The sequence below is a fragment of the Carettochelys insculpta genome, chromosome 1, assembly GCF_033958435.1.
Source record: "Carettochelys insculpta isolate YL-2023 chromosome 1, ASM3395843v1, whole genome shotgun sequence".
Taxonomy (NCBI): Eukaryota; Metazoa; Chordata; order Testudines; family Carettochelyidae; genus Carettochelys; species Carettochelys insculpta.
In genome coordinates, this window is record NC_134137.1 from 143,321,282 (window position 1) to 143,343,580 (window position 22,299).

The 22,299-nt window shown below is 47.4% G+C and overlaps 1 protein-coding gene across 2 annotated transcripts in view; it reads right to left on the reverse strand.

Annotated features, from left to right (window-relative positions):
• The window catches only part of ANOS1 (anosmin 1), a 226,444-nt gene that overhangs the window by 172,600 nt on the left and 31,545 nt on the right, over positions 1-22,299 (reverse strand). For both annotated transcript variants that reach the window (XM_074983339.1, XM_074983338.1), the window contains exon 2: positions 20,453-20,500. In XM_074983339.1, coding sequence (XP_074839440.1) covers positions 20,453-20,500 — 48 coding nt within the window. The remainder of the gene's footprint in view (positions 1-20,452; positions 20,501-22,299) is intronic.

Consider the following 22,299-nt stretch of genomic DNA (forward strand, 5'->3'; position numbering starts at 1 on the left):
AGTATAGACAAGTCTATACAGATATCAGTCAAAGGAATAGCCCAGAACCAAACAGAAATTAACAGCCATAACCAGGCCTAGCCCCTCCTGCTGGGTCTAGCTAAACCTTACCCAAGTGCTCTTGCCACCCAGAAGCAACCATGGGTAATTTTTAGTTGAGCAGTAACTGAGTGAACCAGGTTTGTTTTTTAGATATAACAACATTGTGATACGTTTTATACTCTATGGTTTGTTCTCAGGCTCTGTAAAGACAGTTCTAGGAGTCCTGATATTGGTAAGTGTATAGCAGCATACATAAATCCCCTTGTCAGTAGGGCTTGGCTTCAGTTATTTGCAAGTAGACAAACAAGTTATATGCACTGAATATAGCTCCACGGGTACAAGTGGGAGCCATTGCCTAATTATTATCTCAATTGTTACTTTTTTAAATTAATATCTAATGATCTGTTTGCATATATTTAAGACAGAAAAAAATCAGTTCCCTCCTTTAGCAGTTTTTAGTCAAAACACTGACCAGACAATGGAAAACTTTAAACAACTTTAACATCTAGGGAATTCTCAATTATGCAGTGCCTGGCTTTCTGAATTTCTTTTAGGAACTGATCCTGCAATCCGAGTTCTTGATGAACTCCTCTTATTTTAAAGGGTGTAATTTGGCCTGGGGAAAAACAAAAAAGAAAAGGATTTGCCAGTACTCAGCCAGCTTCTGGGTGCACACCCTCAGCTAATTCTGTGGCTGGGGCTTCGGAGGTGCCAGTACTCAGCACAGGCAATTACTGGCACAAAAAAAGCACTGTTCTTGAGGTTGTTTTTTTTTTTAAATTTCTGTTAGTATTTCTGAGGTTACATTTAGCCTATAGAACCTATGTTGACACCGGCCCCTAGAGCAGATGCAGCCTACAAAAGAAGTTTTTTCTCCCCAAACAACATTAGCTGCTTTGAACAAAATCTCTCCTCCATTGTGCTAGCTGCAGCTACACAAGGGATTTTGTTGGCATAGATCTATTGGCTGTGTGTGGGTGTTTCTTCCACGTCCCTGACTGACATTATGATGCCAATATACCTTTTAATACCAAGCCTTTGTCTTCTATGGATGGTAGCCATTTAATTTCCTGATTTGTTGCATAATACACAGTAAACCAACACTTGTATAATAGTTGGAGCTGCCAGACATTAAAAGGCAGCAATAACAAGCAAAGCAGAAGATGGAAAATACCTATGTGCATTTCTATCCACACCTTGCTGCTGTAGGAAATTGTCATAGACTATGATCCATTTCATCTGATCCTCATCATTGCTTAACCCTCCTGGCAACATGATCTGTGGTGGAAATTTCTTCCCAGTCCCAAGCATGGAGATATGTTCAATCCTAAGCACATGATTAATGAGCATTCTAGTTAAGTGGCTATTCTCATTAATGATGAGGCATCAGTAATTGTTGTCCCTTGTTTTCTTAAATTCCAGCAACATGGATCTTACCAGTATCTCCTAGAGCTGGAGGTGCCATAGGTTGAGAATGTCCAAAAAGCAACATATATAATCTAAACATTCAACAGATGTCAATGTACCAGATTCTCCACTGAATTGCCCTTGGTCTGATCATTTACCCTGTGCAAAGGGGATGTATCATCATCATCATCATCATCAATAACCGTGGACTCAGCGCCTGTTGGTGTCTGTTGCCTCTCTCACTAGTTCCTTCCATCTTGCCCTGTGCTGTGCAGAGTGGCTTAGTTTCTGTAAACTAGTGCCACACGAATCTACAATATCAGCTCTCCATTCTCTCTGGGGTCTTCTGGATGTAGCACAATAGCAAATCAGAACTCCCACCTGGAATTCAGGGAAACTGTTTCACATCTGTTTTGCACAAGTTTCAGTGGCTATGAAATGCTTAAGACAGTGGGGAAAATGATCAGAAATGTCATATTTTTGATTTAGCTGTATGCGGCTTAGTGGATGTAGGCACCTGATAAAGGAGGGATAGTGTGACCATCAATCCCACTTTCACCAGGACAATTTGTATTTTAGGCAGAAGTCCCACCTTTTTTATAACAAAAAGGCTATTTGTCCCATGTATTCATTCCCCTGTGCAGGTGCCCTTCCTCCAAATCAGAGCAACTGCAGGTAAAATCAATCAGGAGCTGGCTCGACAGCATGTGCAGCACATACTGACTGGCCAGTACGTGCAGTAGCAGGAAAGGGAGCCATGTGTCCTGCCATAGAGGTAAGGCAGGGTGTGTTGGTGGTGGGGAATAGTATGTTTTGTCGCCCTCTCTAAGGTTTTAAGGGAAACCTAGGCTACGTCTACACGTGCAGCCAACATTGAAATTGCTTATTTCGATGTTGCGACATCGAAATAGGCTATTTCGATGAATAACGTCTACACGTCCTCCAGGGCCGGCAACGTCGATGTTCAACTTCGACGTTGCTCAGCCCAACATCGAAATAGGCGCAGCGAGGGAACGTCTACACGCCCAAGTAGCACACATCGAAATAGGGATGCCAGGCACAGCTGCAGACAGGGTCAACGGGCGGACTAGCGCTTCCGGGTCAACAGCTAGCCGCTCCCTTAAAGGGCCCCTCCCACATACACTCAGCCTGCACAGCACGCGGTCTGAGGAGCCATATAGGCACACAGACCCCGGGCGCCGCAGTCATGGACCCCCAGCAGCAGCAGCAGCAGCAGCAGCAGCAGCAGCAGCTGGTAGAGGTCCACCCAGCCCTCCCAGCAGGAGCAGGGCTTGCCCTGGCTCATGCCATGTGGGAGGCAGCTGAGCATCTTCTTGCCCCAGGGGAGGAGATGCCGCCAGGGCAGCAGGGCTCAGCCCCTACCCCTGCAGCACCCCACTCCACCCCCCGCCTCACACGCCGGCGGCTGTGGAGCTACCCCACCAGCACCGACTGGTGGTAGCGGCTGGTGCTTGGGGAGTGGGACGACGACCAGTGGCTCAGGAATTTCAGGATGACCCACCAGACATTCCTGGAGCTGTGCCAGTGGCTCACCCCCGCACTCAGGCACCGGGACACTGCCACGCGGTGTGCCCTCCCTGTGGAGAAACGGGTCGGCATCGCTGTCTGGAAGCTGGCCACTCCGGACAGCTACCGATCCGTGGGCCAGCAGTTTGGTGTCGGAAAGGCCACCGTCGGGGCTGTCTTCATGGAGATAAGAGAACCCACAGGGGGAGGCCAGGGCAGGGCAGGGGGGCCAGGGCAGGCCAGGGCAGGGCAGGGCAGGGCACGGGGGCCAGGGCAGGCCAGGGCAGGGCAGGCCAGGGCAGGCCAGGGCGGCCAGGGCAGGGCCGGGCCATGCACACCCTGCTCACCCCTCATTGGGGCTGTCCCATGTGCTTTCTCTGCAGGTCGTGCTTGCCATCAACGCCATTTTCCTGCACAGGCTCGTGAGGCTGGGGGATCCACATGCCACTGTCGCCGCCTTTGCCACCCTGGGCTTCCCCAACTGCTTCGGGGCTCTGGATGGGACTCACATCCCCATCCGCGCCCCGCACCACAGCGGAGGCCGATACCTCAATCGGAAGGGCTACCATTCAGTCGTCCTGCAGGCCTTGGTGGACAGCCGGGGACGGTTCCAGGACATTTACGTGGGCTGGCCTGGCAGCACCCACGACGCCCGGGTTTTCCGGAACTCGGGCCTGTGCCGCCGGCTGGAGGCGGGGACCTACATCCCCCAGCGGGAGATCCCTCTGGGGGACACCACCATGCCCTTCTGCCTCATCGCAGATGCGGCCTACCCCCTCTGGCCGTGGCTCATGCGCCCCTACACGGGCCACCTCTCCGCCAGCCAGGAGCGCTTCAACGAGCGCCTGAACCGTGCGCGCCAGGTGGTGGAGCACTCATTTGGCCGCCTCAAGGGACACTGGCGATGTCTCCTGACCAGCCTGGATGCCAGCCCCAACAACATCCCCCAGATTGTGGGTGCCTGCTGCGCCCTGCACAACCTCGTGGAGAGCAAGGGGGAGAGCTTTCTTCAGGGCTGGGCCGCGGAGGCCGCCAGGGCACACGTGCAGCCACCTGCTGCCCCCAGTCGGCAGGTGGACCCAGAGGGGACCCGGGTCCGGGAGGCCCTGCGGGCCCACTTCGACCAACAGGCCGCGGGGTGAACTCTGCCCAGGCCCCCTACTGCCCGCCCCTTCCTCCCCCACACTCCTGCCCCAACGCCCACACCATGGAGCACCCCACCGCCCCCCCCCCCACTTGTCCAGGAGAAATGACAGCATGAACTTGTGGGTGAACGTAAACGTTTTTTTTGTCTTAACGAATTTTTTTTTTTAAATAAATAAATATCTGACACAGAAACCAAAAAGAAGGAGGGACAAACGTTCAAGCAAATCAAGATGGGCACAAATAAAACAATACAACCACAAAGCAAATAAAAAAGTGTGCACCATCAACAAAAAAGCAAAGCAGGGAGGAGAACGGGGCGAAATATTTACAGAGGGGGGACGGGGCAAACAGGGGCACCAAAATAAAGCAATCCAACAAAAGTATGTCCAACAAGGGGGGGGGCCACGTCCCGGGCCCCTCGCCCCTACAGCCCAGCACTGGGCGTGCCCGGCCGGGAGCTCCGCCAGGCCTGTAGTCTGGTCCGCGGCTGGGTGGGAGCGGGCTGAACCGGAAGGTACCGGAGCCGGCGAGTCTCGGCTGGCTCCAGGGGTCCCTCGGCGCGGTGGCCTTCTCGGGGAGGTGGTGGCGCGACGGCGGACGGCCCGGCGACGGCTGGATCAGCTGGTGGTGCGGCTGCAGGAGCGGGCAGGGCGGGCGGTGGCTCGGCCGGCACGGCATGGGGGGCCAAGTAGTCAACCAGCCGGTTGAATGTCTGCATATAGGCCTCCCATGCCTCCTTGCGCCAGGCCAGCGCCTGCTCCTGCAGCCGGAGGTGCTGCTCCGACACCTCCAGCTGCCGGCGGAGGATGGCCAGCAGCTGGGGGTCCGTTGCCGCCGCCGGTAGCAGGCGCGGGGTCCGCCGCCTTGCCCTACGCGGGGCCGGTCGTTCCTCCACCGAGGGGCTGCCCTGGAGCGATGGTCCCGGAGGGCTCTCCGGGACAACTGAGGCCTCGCCGGCGCTCTCTTCCGGTCCTTCGGATGGTGCAGGTGCAGGTGCAGGACACAGGAGAGGAGGGGGGAAAGAAGAATGGAGACAGGCGTTAGTGTGGGCCCCGAGCCGTGGCCTTTGTCCCCCCCGCCCTGTGCTGCAGGTTCCCCATCCCCGTCCCCGGGAGATGCTGCTGTGATGGATGGGGTTCAGGGGTCCCCCTGCCCTGCACCCCATCCCCTGGTGGGAGCGACTCTCACTTCACCCCGCAGGGTCTGAGAGCAGGAGAGGTTTCTTAGGCCACAGGTGGCCACTTTCTGGCAGGAGTGACAGCACCAGCTGTCGGAAGAGACAGTCCTTCCAACCCGTCGTGGGGAGAAGACCCCAAGGGGGGCCCCTCTGGGATGCAGCTTTCCCCCTCCTCTGGCTGGCTGCGTACCAGCTCTCCCTTCCCCTAGCCTCTACCTGTGGCCCCCACCCTCGACCCCAATTCCAAGCCAGCTCGACTCCTCCCTCCTGTTTGCTCAGGGCAGAGGTTTCACCTGCCAGCTGTAGCGCCAGGATCCTCCTTTGGCCCTGGGAGCTCCTCGGCTCTGGTGGCTCATATGTAGCCTGAGTCTCCCTTTGGCACTCCCCCCACTCCATCACATGCTGCTGCTGCGGGGTGTCCCACCCCCTCCGCCCGGGGGCCCCTCGAGGTTCCGCTCCCCCCCTGGCCCGGGGATGGGGCATGGCACTGTCATGCAGGGTGGTGGGGGGCAGGGGCTGATGGCTGCAGTGCTGTGAGGGCCATGGCCCTGGTGTCCTTGGGGCCATGGCCATGTGAGCGTGTGGGGGGCCCTGGACACATCTCTGTTACCCCCGCCCCTCAAGCCCAGGGGTGTCCACCAGAGAGGGGTACCTACCTGTGGGTCCGCTCCCACGGTCCGGAGATCCCCGGGGGTCGGAGGCCCTGCTGCTGCTCCGGGATGGCAGGAGGAGGATCTGCAGGCTGGATTCTGCGGAGGAGGAGCCCCACTCCTCCTCCTCCTCCTCCTCCTCCTGCCGCGATGTCCCGGGGATGGCCTCCGGGGGGGGCCCCCGGGGTGCGGGGCTTGCCTCTGGGTCGGACTCCGGCTGCAGGGCCTGCTGGGGCTCGTTAGCCGAGGTGTCAAGGGTGGCCGGAGGGGAGGAGGTGTGCCGGGAGCCCAGGATGTCCCTGAGCTCCCTGTAAAAGGGGCAAGTGACGGGGGCGGCCCCAGATCGGCTGGCCGCATCCTGGGCCCGGGCATAACCCTGCCGCAGCTCCTTGACCTTACTGCGGACATGGTCAGGAGTGCGGGCAGGGTGACCCCGGGCAGCCAGGCCGTCGGCCAGCCGAGCGAATGCATCCGCGTTCCGCCTCTTGCTCCCCATTACCTGGAGCACCTCCTCCTCGCTCCAGAGCCCCAGCAGGTCCCGCAGCTCGGCCTCCGTCCAGAAGGGGCCCCGCTGCCGCTTCCCAGACTGGCTGGTCCTCTGGCTGCCCTGGCTGCTCTGGATCCCCTTGGGGGGGGTCCCCTGGGGGCGCTGGGGGGGCTGCTGGGCAGCCATAGCCGGTGTCAGGGGCTGAGGGCTGTGCAGGCTCGCCGCGTGTGCAGGCAGGAGCCTGCACGTTGCCTCAGCTTCCTGCAGTCAGGGCGGGGGAGGGGACCTTTAAGGGGCCGCTCCACGCGGCCACCAGTGAGCTGAGGGGCTGGAGAGAGCGTCTCTCAACCCCCCAGCTGATGGCCGCCATGGAGGACCCGGCAATTTCGACGTTGCGGGACGCGGATCGTCTACACTGTCCCTACTTCGACGTTGAACGTCGAAGTAGGGCACTATTCCTATCTCCTCATGAGGTTAGCGACTTCGACGTCTCGCAGCCTAACGTCGAAGTTAACTTCGAAATAGCGCCCGACGCGTGTAGCCGCAACGGGCGCTATTTCAAAGTTAGTGCCGCTACTTCGAAGTAGCGTGCACATGTAGACGCAGCTCTAGTGTCCCAGCTGTACTGAGCAGCACCTCCCAGTACAGCTGCACCTGCAGCCAGAGTGACCACTGCAGGAAAGCAGTCCAATCCCTACTGCAGGACAACCTCTCGTGTAGCAGCCCCAGGCCAGGTAGGGAGCCCCCGCAGTCAGGGTGCTATCCTATGGGGCAACAGCACTGTTGCTGGCATCCCAAGGCATGGAGCAGCCAAGGAGCTCTCCTGCGAAGTGGCAGCCCCATCAACAGCACCCAAAGGTGTGGGGGAGCTGGGGAGCTGCACCCATGGGTCAGACACCCTCTGCAGCTGGGGACCAGCCCCCTGGAGGGCAGCAGCCTTATTGCTGGGGCCTTAAGGTATAGGGCAGCCATGGAGGTCCCCTCAGGGTGGCAGCTCTGTTCCTGGTGCTCCAAGGCATGCAGCAGCAGGGGAGGTCCCCACAGGGCAGCAGCCCCATTCCTGGCACCCAGAGGCACGGGGAAGCCAAGAACCACAACCACTCCCCACAGCCAAGGAGTGCTCTCCCCGTGGGGCAGCAACCCCCACAGGGCAGCCATTACTAGAGCCTGGTGGCATTGGGCAGCTGGCAAACCCTCCTCTCCTTTTGCACAGTAACTGACCATACAAGTAGGGAGCTCGCCCGTGGGACTGCAGCTCCGTTCTGGCACCCCATGACAGGAAGCAGCCAGGGAGCTGCACTTTCTTGGCACCGGCAGCTGGGGAGCCACCTGCCCCTGGCCGCCCCTCCATGGAGGCATAGGGAAATATGGTCAGCCAAAGGATGGGGGCTATTAGGAAACTATCACTGAATTCCTGTATCAGCCAGCTGGAGTGGGGAGTGCAACTTCTCTCATAACAGATGGTGCAGTGGTCCCAACCCACTATATGCCTGAGAATCCCTACAGCCCCTGTGCTTGCTCTGTGCACAATAGCAATATTTCATTTCTCCCTGTTTTCATACCCCATCTATTAACATTGTGTAAGAGCTCTTCTGTGGTGAGCTATCTGAAGCTCACTTAAAAATACAATTCTACCCTGAAGTCAGCATTTATTCAGGCAAAATGTCAATGAAAGCCAAAGCTAAGGTACAGGAATGTCTGGGTTTCAAGTTCTGTCCTTATACAATGGCTTGAACTTGCTTTAGGAAACTATTATGAACTGGGTCAATTCAGTCATATTTCAACTTTGCTGCTCAATGGTGGATATGTGCAACCTAGGCTTCCAGTTCTTTCCCACAAGAGGAAGGCAGAATCGGCACTTAGACCAGAACACCCTGTCCTGTATTAGATCAATTGATTAATTAGTTTAAAACTTACACCTAAGTTTAGTAAGATAAATGTAAGACTCTGATCTTAATTTCAAAGAAGTAGCTCTAGGATAATTTTACCGCCTTCAGTGAAGTTATTAATATTCCAGATTCACATCAAACAGTTTGCTGAACTAAGAATATTGTTGGAAAATTAAAGTCCCAAGGAGAAAATTATTGAAGAATGAATGCTACATACTAAGTGAGAGAGACCTGGCTAATCAGAGACCTGGGAAGACTGTCTGAAGATGTAAAGTGATAAATTTGTTACTTACTTTGAAGCAGACTTATTGCTAATTTGCTCTGGGTCTCAGAGACACTGTCTGTTTTTAAAGCATCTGATCTACTCTGCTTCACTGATGATTGGGCTACGGTTAGATGCTACTTAATCAACTGCTTTCTAGATGGCAAAGATTTACAGTTGATTAGTTTGCTTAGTTCAGTTGCTTTTTCAAAAGGTTCTAGTAAGGATTATTTTTGTGCCCAAATAGCTTGAAATAAAGGACTTGCTCAGGGTCTGCAGTGTGAATATCCCAAGTTCTGAACACAATGTTCACTGAAGCAGACAAAGCTAAGTTAAAGAAGTGTTTAGTGTTTCACAATGCCAGCTTTAATAAGTATCTTTTTGTGAGGGAAAGGTTATACAAAAATGTACTGCACATATTATTTTTTTCCACTGATCAGGAACACTCAAATAAAGCTGGATATATAAGTCAAGATTCAAATGTTTCTTAAGGAAAGTTGCTCACTCTGCTCAAAGGTACACAGTGGAACAATTCAGCCGGTAGTGACAACACTGTGTCCTTTCCCTGGGAAAGAGGGCTAGTTCATCTTTGGCAGGCTGAGTTCAGCAATTCAACTGTGTAAATTTAGAACAACACAGCAATCAAACTCACTCCTGTTCATTAACAAGTAGAACCGATACCAGTATCGAGGAGAGCAAGATCTTTGGGATTCAAGACTCTGTACAGTCTGATCCAGTCCCATGAGAAACTGCAGAAGTCTGAATCAGTAAATCTGGGGAGGCGGCAGCACCCTCACTGTTATTCTTTCCTAGCCACATAAACAGTTTCTCTTTTGTGCCATAGGCATTAGCCATTTACAAGGAGAAAAATGTTAAATTAGTGGCAGGGGCATTATACGTAACTGACTCGGCTATAATCACTTGTCACACGGTGGATACAAATGATTTAATAAAGACAATTTAGTGTTATTCCTAAAGGAAAATACCTGTCTCCCCAAAGTTAATTCTGTGCTTGAAATTACAAGTATTTTAATATAGGCATTTATAAACATAAAAGAAACACATTAAGTTATAGCAGTAGGGATTTTTTAAAAAATTCAAAACCAGAAGTTTGGAAGGGATATAATCCTGCATGTCTCACAACATAAAACAACCTCGGTCTAATGGAGCATAAGAAAAAAAAAAGTCCCTGATGGCAAGTTATTCCATAACTGAATGCTTCCCATATTTGCCTCTGACAAGTCAAATAACGTCCCATTAGATACTAGATTGTAAGGGCACTGGACAGATCCAATATGGCAGTTCCCGTGTTCCTAGTCCAACCATTCTTGCCTTTGCTTTTTGATACCAGAAATATTGACATTTACAAATCTGATAGCGTTATCAACAAGTTGTGAGAATAACCCACATTTAAGCCCTCTTTTCAAGGGCTGGCTAAAGCACTAACTCCTTTGTTCTGTTGTTTGCCTGATGGCTGGCATCACAGCACTGTTATGTACTAATGTCTACAGGGAAACAAAAGTTAAGAAAAACAAACAAACAAACAAAAAACATTCCATTACAAAGCATGCTCTGTTATTTCCAAATTATAAACAAAATCAGAAACTTCAGTGAACTTATTTCTATTAATCAATTTAGTACTAATCTTAAAACCACTAATGCTCTACCAGCCCTATCTACATTATTGTGGATAAACCCATTACACCTGTCAGGATACAATCACTACATAATGTATTTACTGCTACCTTTTTTCATATGGACAGTATTGCTTCATGCACTTTATATCAGTGCAAGAAAACTTTTTACTCTGGGCCCTACTTTTCATCTCAGCAATTAGCAGCCCTCCACCCCCGTCTAATGCAATCGAAACTGATGGAAAAAAAACACTTTTGGCACATGTAAGAAAATAAGTACATAGAATGTAAACACTTCATTATTTGGTATATAAATGTAAATACACATACATAAAAACAGTAACATATTTCAACATTTTTAATGAGATGTATGAGCCAGAGACCCAGCAGCCAATAGTGTTGCAGCCCTCCCTTAGGAAATTTCATGCCCTCCCAAGGGGGCCCGACTTCCACTTTGTGCATTCCTGTTTTATAACATTATCTGTGCAAATGCCATCAACTCTGACTATACTGTACTGAAAGGCATTTCTTAATCTCTCACCAGATGACAGAAAACTCCTTGTATAGGAAAGCGAAACCAGAAGTTTTCGCACTTTCCTCCTAATCACCCCATCTCACCCCCACTCTTACAAGCCTAATATCAAATGCACAGTATCTGGATTTCTAACAGGTTGCACCTAAATCACGATAGATTTACAGCATTAGTTCACACCATTTCTTTTAAATCTTACAAAGCAACCCCTCTGTGTGTTAAGCTTATACTGCACATAACAGTTGCTGAGCCTGCTTTCCAGCAGAGAAATTAGTTTCTAGGCTAAGAAACCAGGAATGTTCCTGCTACTGCAGACTAATGATCCTTCAAATGCACACTAATATGTCTGATAAAAGTTTCCCAGCATGAGTGCACAGAATGCTTACCATAAGAATGACAGTACTGTGGGCAGGGCAAATCACTGACATCATTTCAGGCTGAGTTAGATGCTGGAGGCACAAATTAAAACTGTGAGATTTCATTTCAGGGGGCTTTGACAGATGGAAGAGTGCATCAAATCTCTAATTGTTTAAGCCATTAACTCATCTTTCCACCTGCATTATCTCTGGCCAGGACTCTGTTGGAAGCCTTGAACAAGTGCTCACAGAGAGAATTTTGGAGTGTGTGCTATTCTGAAGAGAAATCAGTCTTTCCTTTTGAGGCAGAATGTTTATTTGGCTGAAGTATTTATAAAAACTTTTTTTTTTTAAAACCTTGTCTTTCACATAGCCTCCTATTCTCAAAACACCGTTTCACCTTCATCATTGAATCAGTCCATCAAAGGCCTCTGTTAGTCCCTTGGCTGCAGAGAAGTAAGTCAGATTGAGATTCACAGTGCATTATGATGATTCCCATTTATTTCCAGGCCTTGTAAATGTCACTGCACACACAGCATTAAATTAAGCCTGCTGGTCTTTTGACTTTCAACTGCTGCTGAATTGTGAAACTTGTAGAGTAACCAAAGTGACCTGTACTTAAAGCACCCTTTTAAAGTGATCTTCCACTGTTGTATAAGATGGTCAGCAGGGCAAATTCTGCTTTCCATTAAAAAATTATAAATCTGCAGCACTTCACCATTTCAGTGACTCACTCTTTATTTGCACTGGTGTCGATTATCATTAGGGCTCTTTCCTTGCCAGTTTGTTTGTATATTATAATGCACACGAACACTCACCAAATATTCAAGACTTTCCCAATACCCAACAAAGACCATCTTTGCTCTGAGAGCCTGAAAATACAAGAGTAACTGAGAGGTAGCCATGATAGAATATAGACTCTCACAATACAAGACAGAGGTTAGGGGAAAGGGAGCTGTAACAACAGGCAAATAATATGCAAGGTATATAGAATTCAGTCTGATTCATTGTAAGCAGCACAGCAGAAGGTGGGTGTTAAGGTCGGGGGGCGCGTTATGTAGGGGCTTATGTGGATGAGCTCATGGAGGTTATACCATGCATAGTCAGGGATGTGACTGTGTGAGCTACAGGCAAATGGGCTCTGAGCAGTGGCAGAGCAAAGGAGGCAGGTGAGACTAGCACAAAGGTCCTGAAAGCACAATAAGGAGAAAAACTTACAAGTGCTATGTGATGCTGCCTCTAAACTCAATACGATAGCAGTTAGGGATAAGGGGCATAAGGGGCTGGCAAGAGACGGGGTTTTGCTGGCAGAGGCACATCTATATGGCCTATTTCCTGCTGGTAGCAGCTTCTGCTGGCAGCGAGATCTCAGGAGGTTAGGCTAATTAGCCAGGTGAGTCAGCTAATGAGTGGCCATTTGCAATCGCGAGACTGCGAGCATGAAGCTGCCAGCAATAGCGCTCTGTGTAGACCCATCCATTGAGAGGCTCATATTCCACAACTAGCTTCATTTGGTCAGATTCTGATAAACACCTTATTCCATAAATAGTTCCATTTATTTCACCAGGGCTGTCTGTTCTGGACTGCGTCAGTTGACAAAAGTAAGGTATCAGAATCTGGCCCTTTGTGTTCAGTGCAATTACACAAGGAGTATGGCACTAACCAACATAAATAAATGTGGCAGAACTGGGTCCTTTGTTTGCAATAGATCAGAGTTGGCAAGGCAAGCAAAATTACCCTTCAGTTTCAGGCAATGGGTTAACATGTATCACAGCAGATTTCAGTCATGAAATGGAGGAGAATATTTTCTCCTTTCCTCCCACATCCTTGAAGCAACCTGTATTTCCTTCTGAGGATGCATATAATGGAATTGCCAGATGAGAACAGCTATTCAAAGAATAAAGTCATGCATTTTGTTTCCCACTGTCAAAACCACTGGGGAATTACAAGTGAAGATGGAGAAAAATGGCTTAAGAAAAAAACATGTATACGGTAATTACTATAAGTGGGCAATGTTCTTTCTATGTTGCAGATTTCTACTGAAGACTCTGTATGTAAACTGCCCATTGATGTCAGTGGGAATTCTGCTGACAAAAGGACAGCAGGAATTCACATCTGAGATCAACACTTCAGGTAACAGATCCTGAGCATGGGACTTCTGTTCCTGAAGTCTAATTTAAGAAATATGAAAAAGAACTCACAGAACATTGATAACTAGAAGGTGTTGCTTTTAAGACAGTCTTCTCCATGACGCTTTAAGGGACATGTTCAGGAGAAAAATACAAGATCATTACACTTAACAGGAAAGATATAATGACCTTGTACACAGTACCCAGTTGTTTTCATCAACCAAAAATATCTAAACCGCTATGGACAGGACTATGCAAATGCAATGTACCACCACCAGTAGGGAAAAAAGCATAAACAGCAGATGGTAAATGTGCAGTTAATATACAGCTTGTGACAAAGTCTTGAGATGTACTAAAATAATATCTATATGAGGGAGAAAAAAGGCACTGCTGCTTGGAGTTAAAACTGTAAACACCACCCCCACGCTCCCATGTCCCCACTCTCTCCCCAGGAATCTCTACTTGTGACAGGCAACATGTTGGAAGGCAGGGCTGGCAAAACTGAGGATCACTGAGATCAGATTTAACACTACTGCAGGGATAAGTTCTAATGACTTTGGTCTGGTAATATACCTTTTATGTTCTGTGCTGACTAACCATTCATCAATAAACTAAGGCCAGCCTGGTTATTGACACCTTTTTAAATTATTGAATCAATTTGAATCTGTATATTTGGTATGTTTTTATGATTGATTATGGGTTACAAAAACTGCTTCTCTAAAAACTGTAAATATAATAACAAATAAAAAACAACATCTCATACAAAATAGTACAAATGCCTGACCTAACAATGCTGGGTATTCTGTTATCTATACATTCCAATGAATAGGATTGTTAACAAGCAGCTTTTCTGTAAACGTCATCATAAGAATAGATAAAAAATGAATTATTTGGTATTTATAGATGATGAAGATTATTATTCTTAGAGGGTTATGAGAGCTATGACCACACATCAAAAAGAAAAGTAAACCTTACTGTTGGGCATGTGTTGAAACTTGTAGAATCAAGGTAACAGTACAGTTATTTTAAGCTCCACTGTAGCTACATAACTAATTAATTCAAAATGCCTATATCTTTCCTTGGCTATATCCAACTTGCATAACAGTGTCTTGTCAATCTGAATCTCCCCGGCAATTGCGTTTGAATATTATATTATTCTTTACAGGTATTTCCTGTCTTAAAATGCATGTTTAACATTTGTGACAAGAAGTCTTGTGGCACCATATGGACTAATAGATATTTTGGAGCATAAGCTTTCGTGGGCAAAGACCCGCGTTAGACTCTGACAAAGGCTCCCCATTAGACTCTCCCCATTAGACTCTGACAAAGGCTCACATCCCCCAGTCTGATCTGACTTGTTTTTTCCTCTTTTGATAAGTACTATTGATATTGGGCCATTTCCACCTTGCTGAATAGACCTTGTCAGCTCTGGCCGTCCCTCTTACTGGGACCCCACTCTTTAAATACCCCTCTGAAACCACCCCCCCCACTCACGCATCTGATGAAGCGGGTCTTTGCCCAAGAAAGCGCATGCTCCAAAATATCTGTTAGTCTATAAGGTGCCACAAGACTTCTTTCTGTTCTCCAGGCTACAGATTAACACGGCTAACTCTCTGATACTTGTCACTCATGTGGCAGTGACTGGAAGCCAAATAGCTCAGTACCCTGCTCTGTTAGGTGCTGTACAAATAGGTAGCAAGTGACAGCCACTGCCCAATAACTTCTATGCCCAATATAATGTATTTATTACACACAAAATCAGGAAGCTAAATGAACATTTATCTAGGCTGCAAAATGAAGCATTCAAAAGTCAGAAGTGCCAGTATTGCCGCTTTAATTCTGACTCTCTGTGCTCCAGTCAGATCACTGCATGAGTATATGGCAGGTGATGACAGCCGTCTCATGGTCTGCCCTGCTACACGCCCAAGCCCAGTCAGTGCCATCAAATCAAATCATGCACACACTCAGTTATGTCTTGGATTGAACAGCCATAGAAATCATTAATGTGCAAAGAGGGTTCCTCCCAGAGTCACTTCAGAAAACCATAGGTCCCAGTCTATGAACTTGCCAGCTGATTATTCAACTTATGGCCTGATTTAGGAGCAATGACCTAGCTTGCGTCATTCAAGACACAATTGATATCACCCTGGAAGAGATACATATCAAAGATGATGCCCCAGAATCACACTGCCATATTGTGGGCTACAATTTCTTCACCCCGCTCCATTACCTGAAACACAGACTTCCCACACACAACAATCAGGGAATCAAAAATTATGGCATAGTAGATGCCAGGAGCAACTTCAGAACCTCCAACATCTCAATAAGAATTAGCAAGATAATGCTGGTTAGTGTGTATAAGCTATCAAATACAAATTGGCCTCCCCCATTATCAACAGCCTGTCACTCAGTTAGATGGGTGATGTTTTCTATAGTCAATGTGGGGCTAGAACAGCAGTGATGTTGCAGAATGGGCATCAGACCAAGATACACACCTTTATGATGTGAAGGGTAAAGGCCCTTTTCATTCTGCCACTTCAAACAGAAATTTGTCTCTGCATCCTCAAAGACTACTTTGGAATCCCTCAGAATGCCTCCAGAGCTATTCTTAACAACTTCCCATGCAGACAGCATTGACTCACATTGTAATCATTGCTAGAGTTCACTGTAATAAGTGAGGCCACCATAGGCACAAGCCCACCCTGCAATATACATATTTTGTTATTCTATATATATTGCAGGATGGTTTCGTGTCTATGGTAGCCTTACTTACACTTTTCAATACCCATGTATATATCTTACAGGTATTGAAATGTATAATCCCCACACTGGGAACCAGAAACAAAAGAGCTATTAAAGGAATAGCAAATATCTGGTGATTCAGACACTGCAACATCCCTATTAGAGTCACGGAATTCAGCATACCAGCAACAGTGAATTGAGCTCTTTGGAGATCTGGACTTTACTCACGCCAGCTGTAAAGCTTGGCTGTTGGTACTTCAGCTTGCAGCCGACTTGAGCACTCCCCTGTGCTGCAGCACTTTTCACAAGCTGGAGGGTCATGGTGGACTGCAGGGAAATGTTTGGCAGGCTGAATTTGTCTCCTGTGCTGTACATTGCCCACTCCTGTGATATGTGTATATATAAACTCTGAAGTCCTTGTGTGTATGTGATTTCTTTGCCATTTTACTACTTTCTTGCCATAAAGAGAAGTGACAATAATATATTGGGAATACTTGCTAACTTGGACAACAAAAATGTGGAAAATTAAATAGAAATTGTAACAGGAAATTAAAATAATCTGATTCTAAGCCTGCTCCCATAGAAGCCAATGAAAAATAAAACTCCCATTGACTTCAGTGCTAGAAAGTCCAGGCCCTTATTAATTGCTGTATTGGACTTACAAAGAGCTTCCTTACAAAAGAAAAACAGAAGTATTAAAAGCATATGCAAAATTTCCCCACAATGGCAATAAGCTGAATTATCATTTGGATGCTATATATATGCATAAAATTATTCAGAAGGTTTAGGGACTTGATCTTCAGCTGTGACATGTTATTATGAGAAGGAACTCAAAAGAGGCAGGGGGGCAATCATAGGCCAAAAAGAGGCCAAAGCAGCAATCCATTGCCTTTTCAGTGCGGTGAAAACTGACGTTCCCCCTTGACAGAGTGATCTGAGAGGAGAAGGGGCATTTTCTTCCCTAATGTTCCCATATGTAGGTTTTACCACACGATAGCCGCGTCTGCACGTGCCAGCTACTTCGAAGAAGCCGCACCAACTTCGAAATAGCGCCCGCCATGTCTACACGTGGTGAGCGCTATTTCGAAGTTGAAATCGACATAAGGCAGAGAGATGTCGAAGTCACTATCCTCATGAGGAGATGGGAATAGCGCCCTACTTCAATGTTGAACGTCGAAGTAGGGCACGTGTAGCCGATCCGCGTCCCACAACATCGAAATAGCGGGGTCCGCCATGGCGGCCATCAGCTGAGGGGTTGAGAGACGCTCTCTCCAGCCCCTGCAGGGCTGTATGGTCACCGTGTGCAGCAGCCCTTAGCCCAGGGCTTCTGGCTGCTGCTGCTGCAGCTGAGGATCCATGCTGCATGCACAGGGTCTGCAACCAGTTGTCGGCTCTGTGGATCTTGTGCTGTTTAGTGCAAGTGTGTCTGGGAGGGGCCCTTTAAGGGAGTGGCTTGCTGTTGAGTCCGCCCTGTGACCCTGTCTGCAGCTGTTTCTGGCACCTTTATTTCCATGTGGGCCGCTTTGGTGTGTAGACACTCCCCTGCAGCACCTACTTCGATGTAGTGCTGCCCAACGTCGACGTTGAACGTCGACAGCACCAGCCCTGGAGGACGTGTAGACGTTATTCATCGAAATAGCTTATTTCGATGTCGCTACATCAAGGTTATTTCGATGTAGCATTCACATGTAGACGTAGCTGATACCATGATCTGTCCTTACAATGGCAAAAACTCTAGAAAAAAATATCAGAAAACAGAATTGGATGATGACAAAGCAGAATGACCTAACTGGCTTCTTTTCTCTTATTTTTCTCATCCTATAGAATGGATTTTAAATTGTTAGGAAATTGAAAGTTGAGTATTTGAAACCATCTAGGCAGTAGGAGTGCACAGGTTCAAAACACAAGGGACGTGCCCGATCATGCCAAGGCCTTTCAAATATATTTACTACACGATTTCCTTTTTCTCCAAAACTGTCTACAGACTGGATGAAAAAACTTTTACTAATTTAAATAACAGAATGTAAAAATAAATCAGTGTCTCTCAGAGACAAGTCATGTGCTCCTGTCATGATTTCTTGACAAACTTGTCTGTCACACATACAGCACAAGTAATGGTGGCAAAAGATATTACTTCAGTGTTTAACTACCTGAGTGCATTTGCTAACAAGGTCAAATGTAACGTCTCCTGCCATCATTTGCACCTATAATTATTTACCCAACAAATATGTGTCCATAAGGACTGTAGGAGAAACACTGAAAGATGGGTGGCACCCTTTTGAAAATTTGTTCTGAAATGTTAAAAAATTGTCTTCACTTTATACCCTTTGGTTGAGCTTACCAGAGCAGTGAAGGGGATAGAGGCAGAAGATGTGTGGCAAAATCCTCTTCAGTGCTTTGAAACCTCAGATTTTACGACTTAACTTGGCTTAAACCCTTTTATTCCAGTTGACGTATAGGTGATCTACAAGTCTCCTCCACTTCACTCTGTCTCGGGACAAGATTTCTAGCTGACACCAGGAGTACCCCATTTGTTGTGCCACCCATTTATTCAATTATAAAATATGATGGGGGTAAACCCCATTGAACTGGAACCACAAAGACTACAATTTAATACACATTTACTTATTTTCCTTATAAATGGCAAAATTATTGTTATAAATTATTGTTATGCAAACTATTTATGTTACTTTCCTACCTGTTGGTGAACAATAAGACAAACTCTCATGTGCATACTAGAAATTCAGCAAAACAAGAATTGAATAATGACCGTGTTCTCAGGTTTTTATTTTTTAATCTGAATTTGGAATATTCATTCTTTTATTCTTTTCAAGACAGTAATTCAATCTAAAATTTGCCCTCAAATCCTAGGCAAGATACATGTTGCATAGCTTCTACTCACTTGGCAGTGACTCAAATGGATGTTCATTTGACCCCTGCCCCGCTTTTAAAAGTTGGGCCACAATTTTGTTTGTTTCCTTCTTCCTTTCATGCAGACTAAACTCATTCAGTGAGTTTCTTTCAAAGATCAGTAGAGGTACAGTATCAGCCTCAATAATAGAAAGGGAAAGTGACACCAAGATCATTGAAAATCCTTGCATATTCTTAAGGGAGTGATTCAATTACAACGTATCACATATCTGAATGAACCTTTTTTTATGGGTGATGATGTTTCTTTGTAACAATGTCAGCAGCAGAACCTGTTTCCCTGAGTAAGAAGTTGGGCAAACTAGGAGGAATATTTATCATCCTTTCCTCTGATACCAGCAGTGAATGTAGCTTGTACATATAGCATATCACATTTTTATCACTGATAAGACAGATTGTCTTCCTACCATGTATTTTGATTCTTTGAGCAACAGCATACTCAATAAGGAATTGATCGTCAAGCATCATGAATTGGAAAAAATGTTTTGTCTTCAAATGGGGCTAGATTAGACCCTACATAATCTAAAATTCTTACTGCAGATATGTTAATACAATATATACCAAGATCACCAATATGCTAGAACTATTATTAGGATCAGTATTTAAGCAGGTTACTTTAAAACAATAATGACAAACCTTTTTCATGTTTGGGAAGTCTGGATTTCATAAAACAGAATAAACTCAGCTACCTCAAGTAAACAATGCACCTCTTTAGTAAATGATCTATTCCATTATAATGCTACTCTGGTCTGTCTCCAGTTATAGTAAATCTATCAGGGAGCAACCAGTGAGTATAGATCAGTACATGATACAATGCCTAAGTTATTGTAGGCCTACATTATCACGAAGATTTAAGATCTGTAGCCTTTTTCCCCCCCACTGTATTGCCCACTCTTCAGTTTTCAGGTGCATTCCCTAAGGCAGGAAATGGATTCATCTAACATTGTGTGTTTCTGGAAAGGGCAGACCCTGTAGTTCCACTTTAACACGCTAATGCTGGTGAAGCATTGTTGCTTCTCTCCAGGCAACTCTCTTGTCTAGCAAAATCAGTTGGTTATCAGCTCATTTACCCCCTAAGCTTTTGGGGTCAAAGAGTCAGATGGAGAAAGAGAACAGTAGAGCCACTGGGATTTGTGAAAGAATTTTGTCCAAGAAATTCAGCCTGTGCTGTCTCTATATTAAGCACCCAGATGAAAGACCCGTTTAATGTTAAAGGTCCCTCCGAGTTATTGGATGTGCACTTTGACAAGACTGGCTGCTTCAGACACATCTCTACAACGTAGTTTTCAAACAGAGAGAATAGGTCAGATATGCCACTTGGTGTTCACTGGCAGAATTCCTCTGACTGCCACAGGCTTTCCCATTTCCACCCACAAGTGTACTGTTCCCTGGGTGCTTTATCTGCTAATAAAGATCACAGGACTCTGTTTCAACATAGAGGTTGTGTTTCAGAAGAAATCTTTATCAGCTCCTTCAGAAGGCAAGTGTTTTAAAGTCAAGTCTCACTTCTAAACACTAGACTGGATAGTTAAAGAAGCACATACCTTTGAACACTGTTTGTGATTCTGGCACCAAACCAGGGAACCATTGTTCTGCCAAAGAAAAAATAATAGATATATTAATATTTCATATGAAATTAAAATTGCCCAGATTGTGTCCTCAGTTTTTAAATAGATCCGCTCTTCCAATTCTATTTAGAAACGGATGTTATTATATAAGCCCAGTGTCAGTAACTATTCTGATCATTGCTCAGTTCCGGGGTCAGCAATCCTCAGCACAGGTGCCAAGAGTGACATGCAAGCCAATTTTCATCTGCACATGAGGCAGGAGCTCAGCCCCACCCCTCTTCCTCCAAGGAGCTGGGAGCTTCCTCAAAGCCATATGGCCTGTGTACTAACAAAAGACCAGCTAATGCAACCAACCAACACCTAAATGGTAAAGCTCTGCATCTTATTTTATTTATTATTAATTAAGCTGTTGTAAGTAGGACTATTAGTGACTTTAAAATATATTACCGGCACTTGGATCATACATAGAAGTCAAAAGGTCGAATTTTGGCACTGCCTCAGAAAGGTTGCCGACCACTGATTTAGTTGTTATTGGGTGAGGTCCTCATCTCTGCCTTGACCCCTTTACATCGGGTAAAAGGCCTAGAATGGCAGAAAGGTTGCTTAAAAGCCCTACTTAAAACTGAAAGTTCTTCCAACTTAGGTACGGCCTGCCCTCATAAGGTTGGTGTATGAGGACCTCCCCTGACCTAAGTACTGACTGCAGAGGCATACTGAGGGGCATAACTGAGAACAGGAGGGAGGTGTCGGAGTGCATCAGGCAGCACTGTGGAAATGCTAGGCAGCACTGGCTCACAGGGCAGCCTGTGGAGGATGGTCTAACTGACACGCTCTTAGGGCAATGAGAGGCGTTGCCTACCCCACCAAGTTTTGTCCGCAAAATTTGTGTCAATGCCCAAAAGTCAATGCAGCAAAAATCTCCAAAACGTGTTCCTACTTCCTCCCTTTGTTGACAGATCAGAGACATCCCGTCTGTGGCGGCCACCCCAGCCATCCTATGGACAGGAGGAGGGAGGATTACCTGGGGCAGGGTGAGGGCACGGGGGGGAAGGCGGTAGCAGCAGCAGGGGGTTGCCTCCCCTCACCCTGCTTCTCCCACTCACCACACAGTGCAAGTGGATGCCTACTCCACTCCACTTTGTGACAGCCTCCTGGAGCTCTGAGACCTGCTCCTCCATGGTGGAGGCAAATGGCCTTCACTCCAAGCCACCTACAGAGAAGTAGGGCTCAGAGGGCCAGGAGGGCAGGTGTAGTGGAGGGGAGCGGAAGAGGCTGCCACTCGCGTCACGTGGTGAGTGCAGGGGGGCGAGGACGGCTGAGGGGAAGCAAACCCCTGCTGCTGCTGCTGCTGCTTGCCGAGGTAAACCCTAGCCAGGCTGGTCAAGGATGGGGTAAGAGGGCAGGGTGAAGGTGGGGCGGGAAAGGGGTAGGGCCTGCAGCATGAAGTGGGAGGTGCCCAGGGCCCCACTCTGGGGCACTGGGGAGCGGTTGCTGCAGGTGCCACCCCCTCAGGATAGCCCTGCAACAGGTCACGTCAGTGTGAGCAATGCACTGTGGGTATGTATCCCAAGGTGCAGTGTTGTGAGAAGGCAGACGTGATACCTGTGCATCTTGGAGTTCCCTCTGATGTCTTCCACAGCCTCCTCAGCTCCTGGGAGCTGCATCACAAGTAGCACTGTGAGCTCTCCGTGCTGAGGAATATCGAGGCAGCCCAGCAGTCTTTTTCACTCCCTGCCCCCACCTGCCTGCCTGCTACTGAGTTCCTAGTGCAGAGTAGAACAGTAGCACTCAGGAGCTACATATGGTGGGGTGCATGGGGGTTA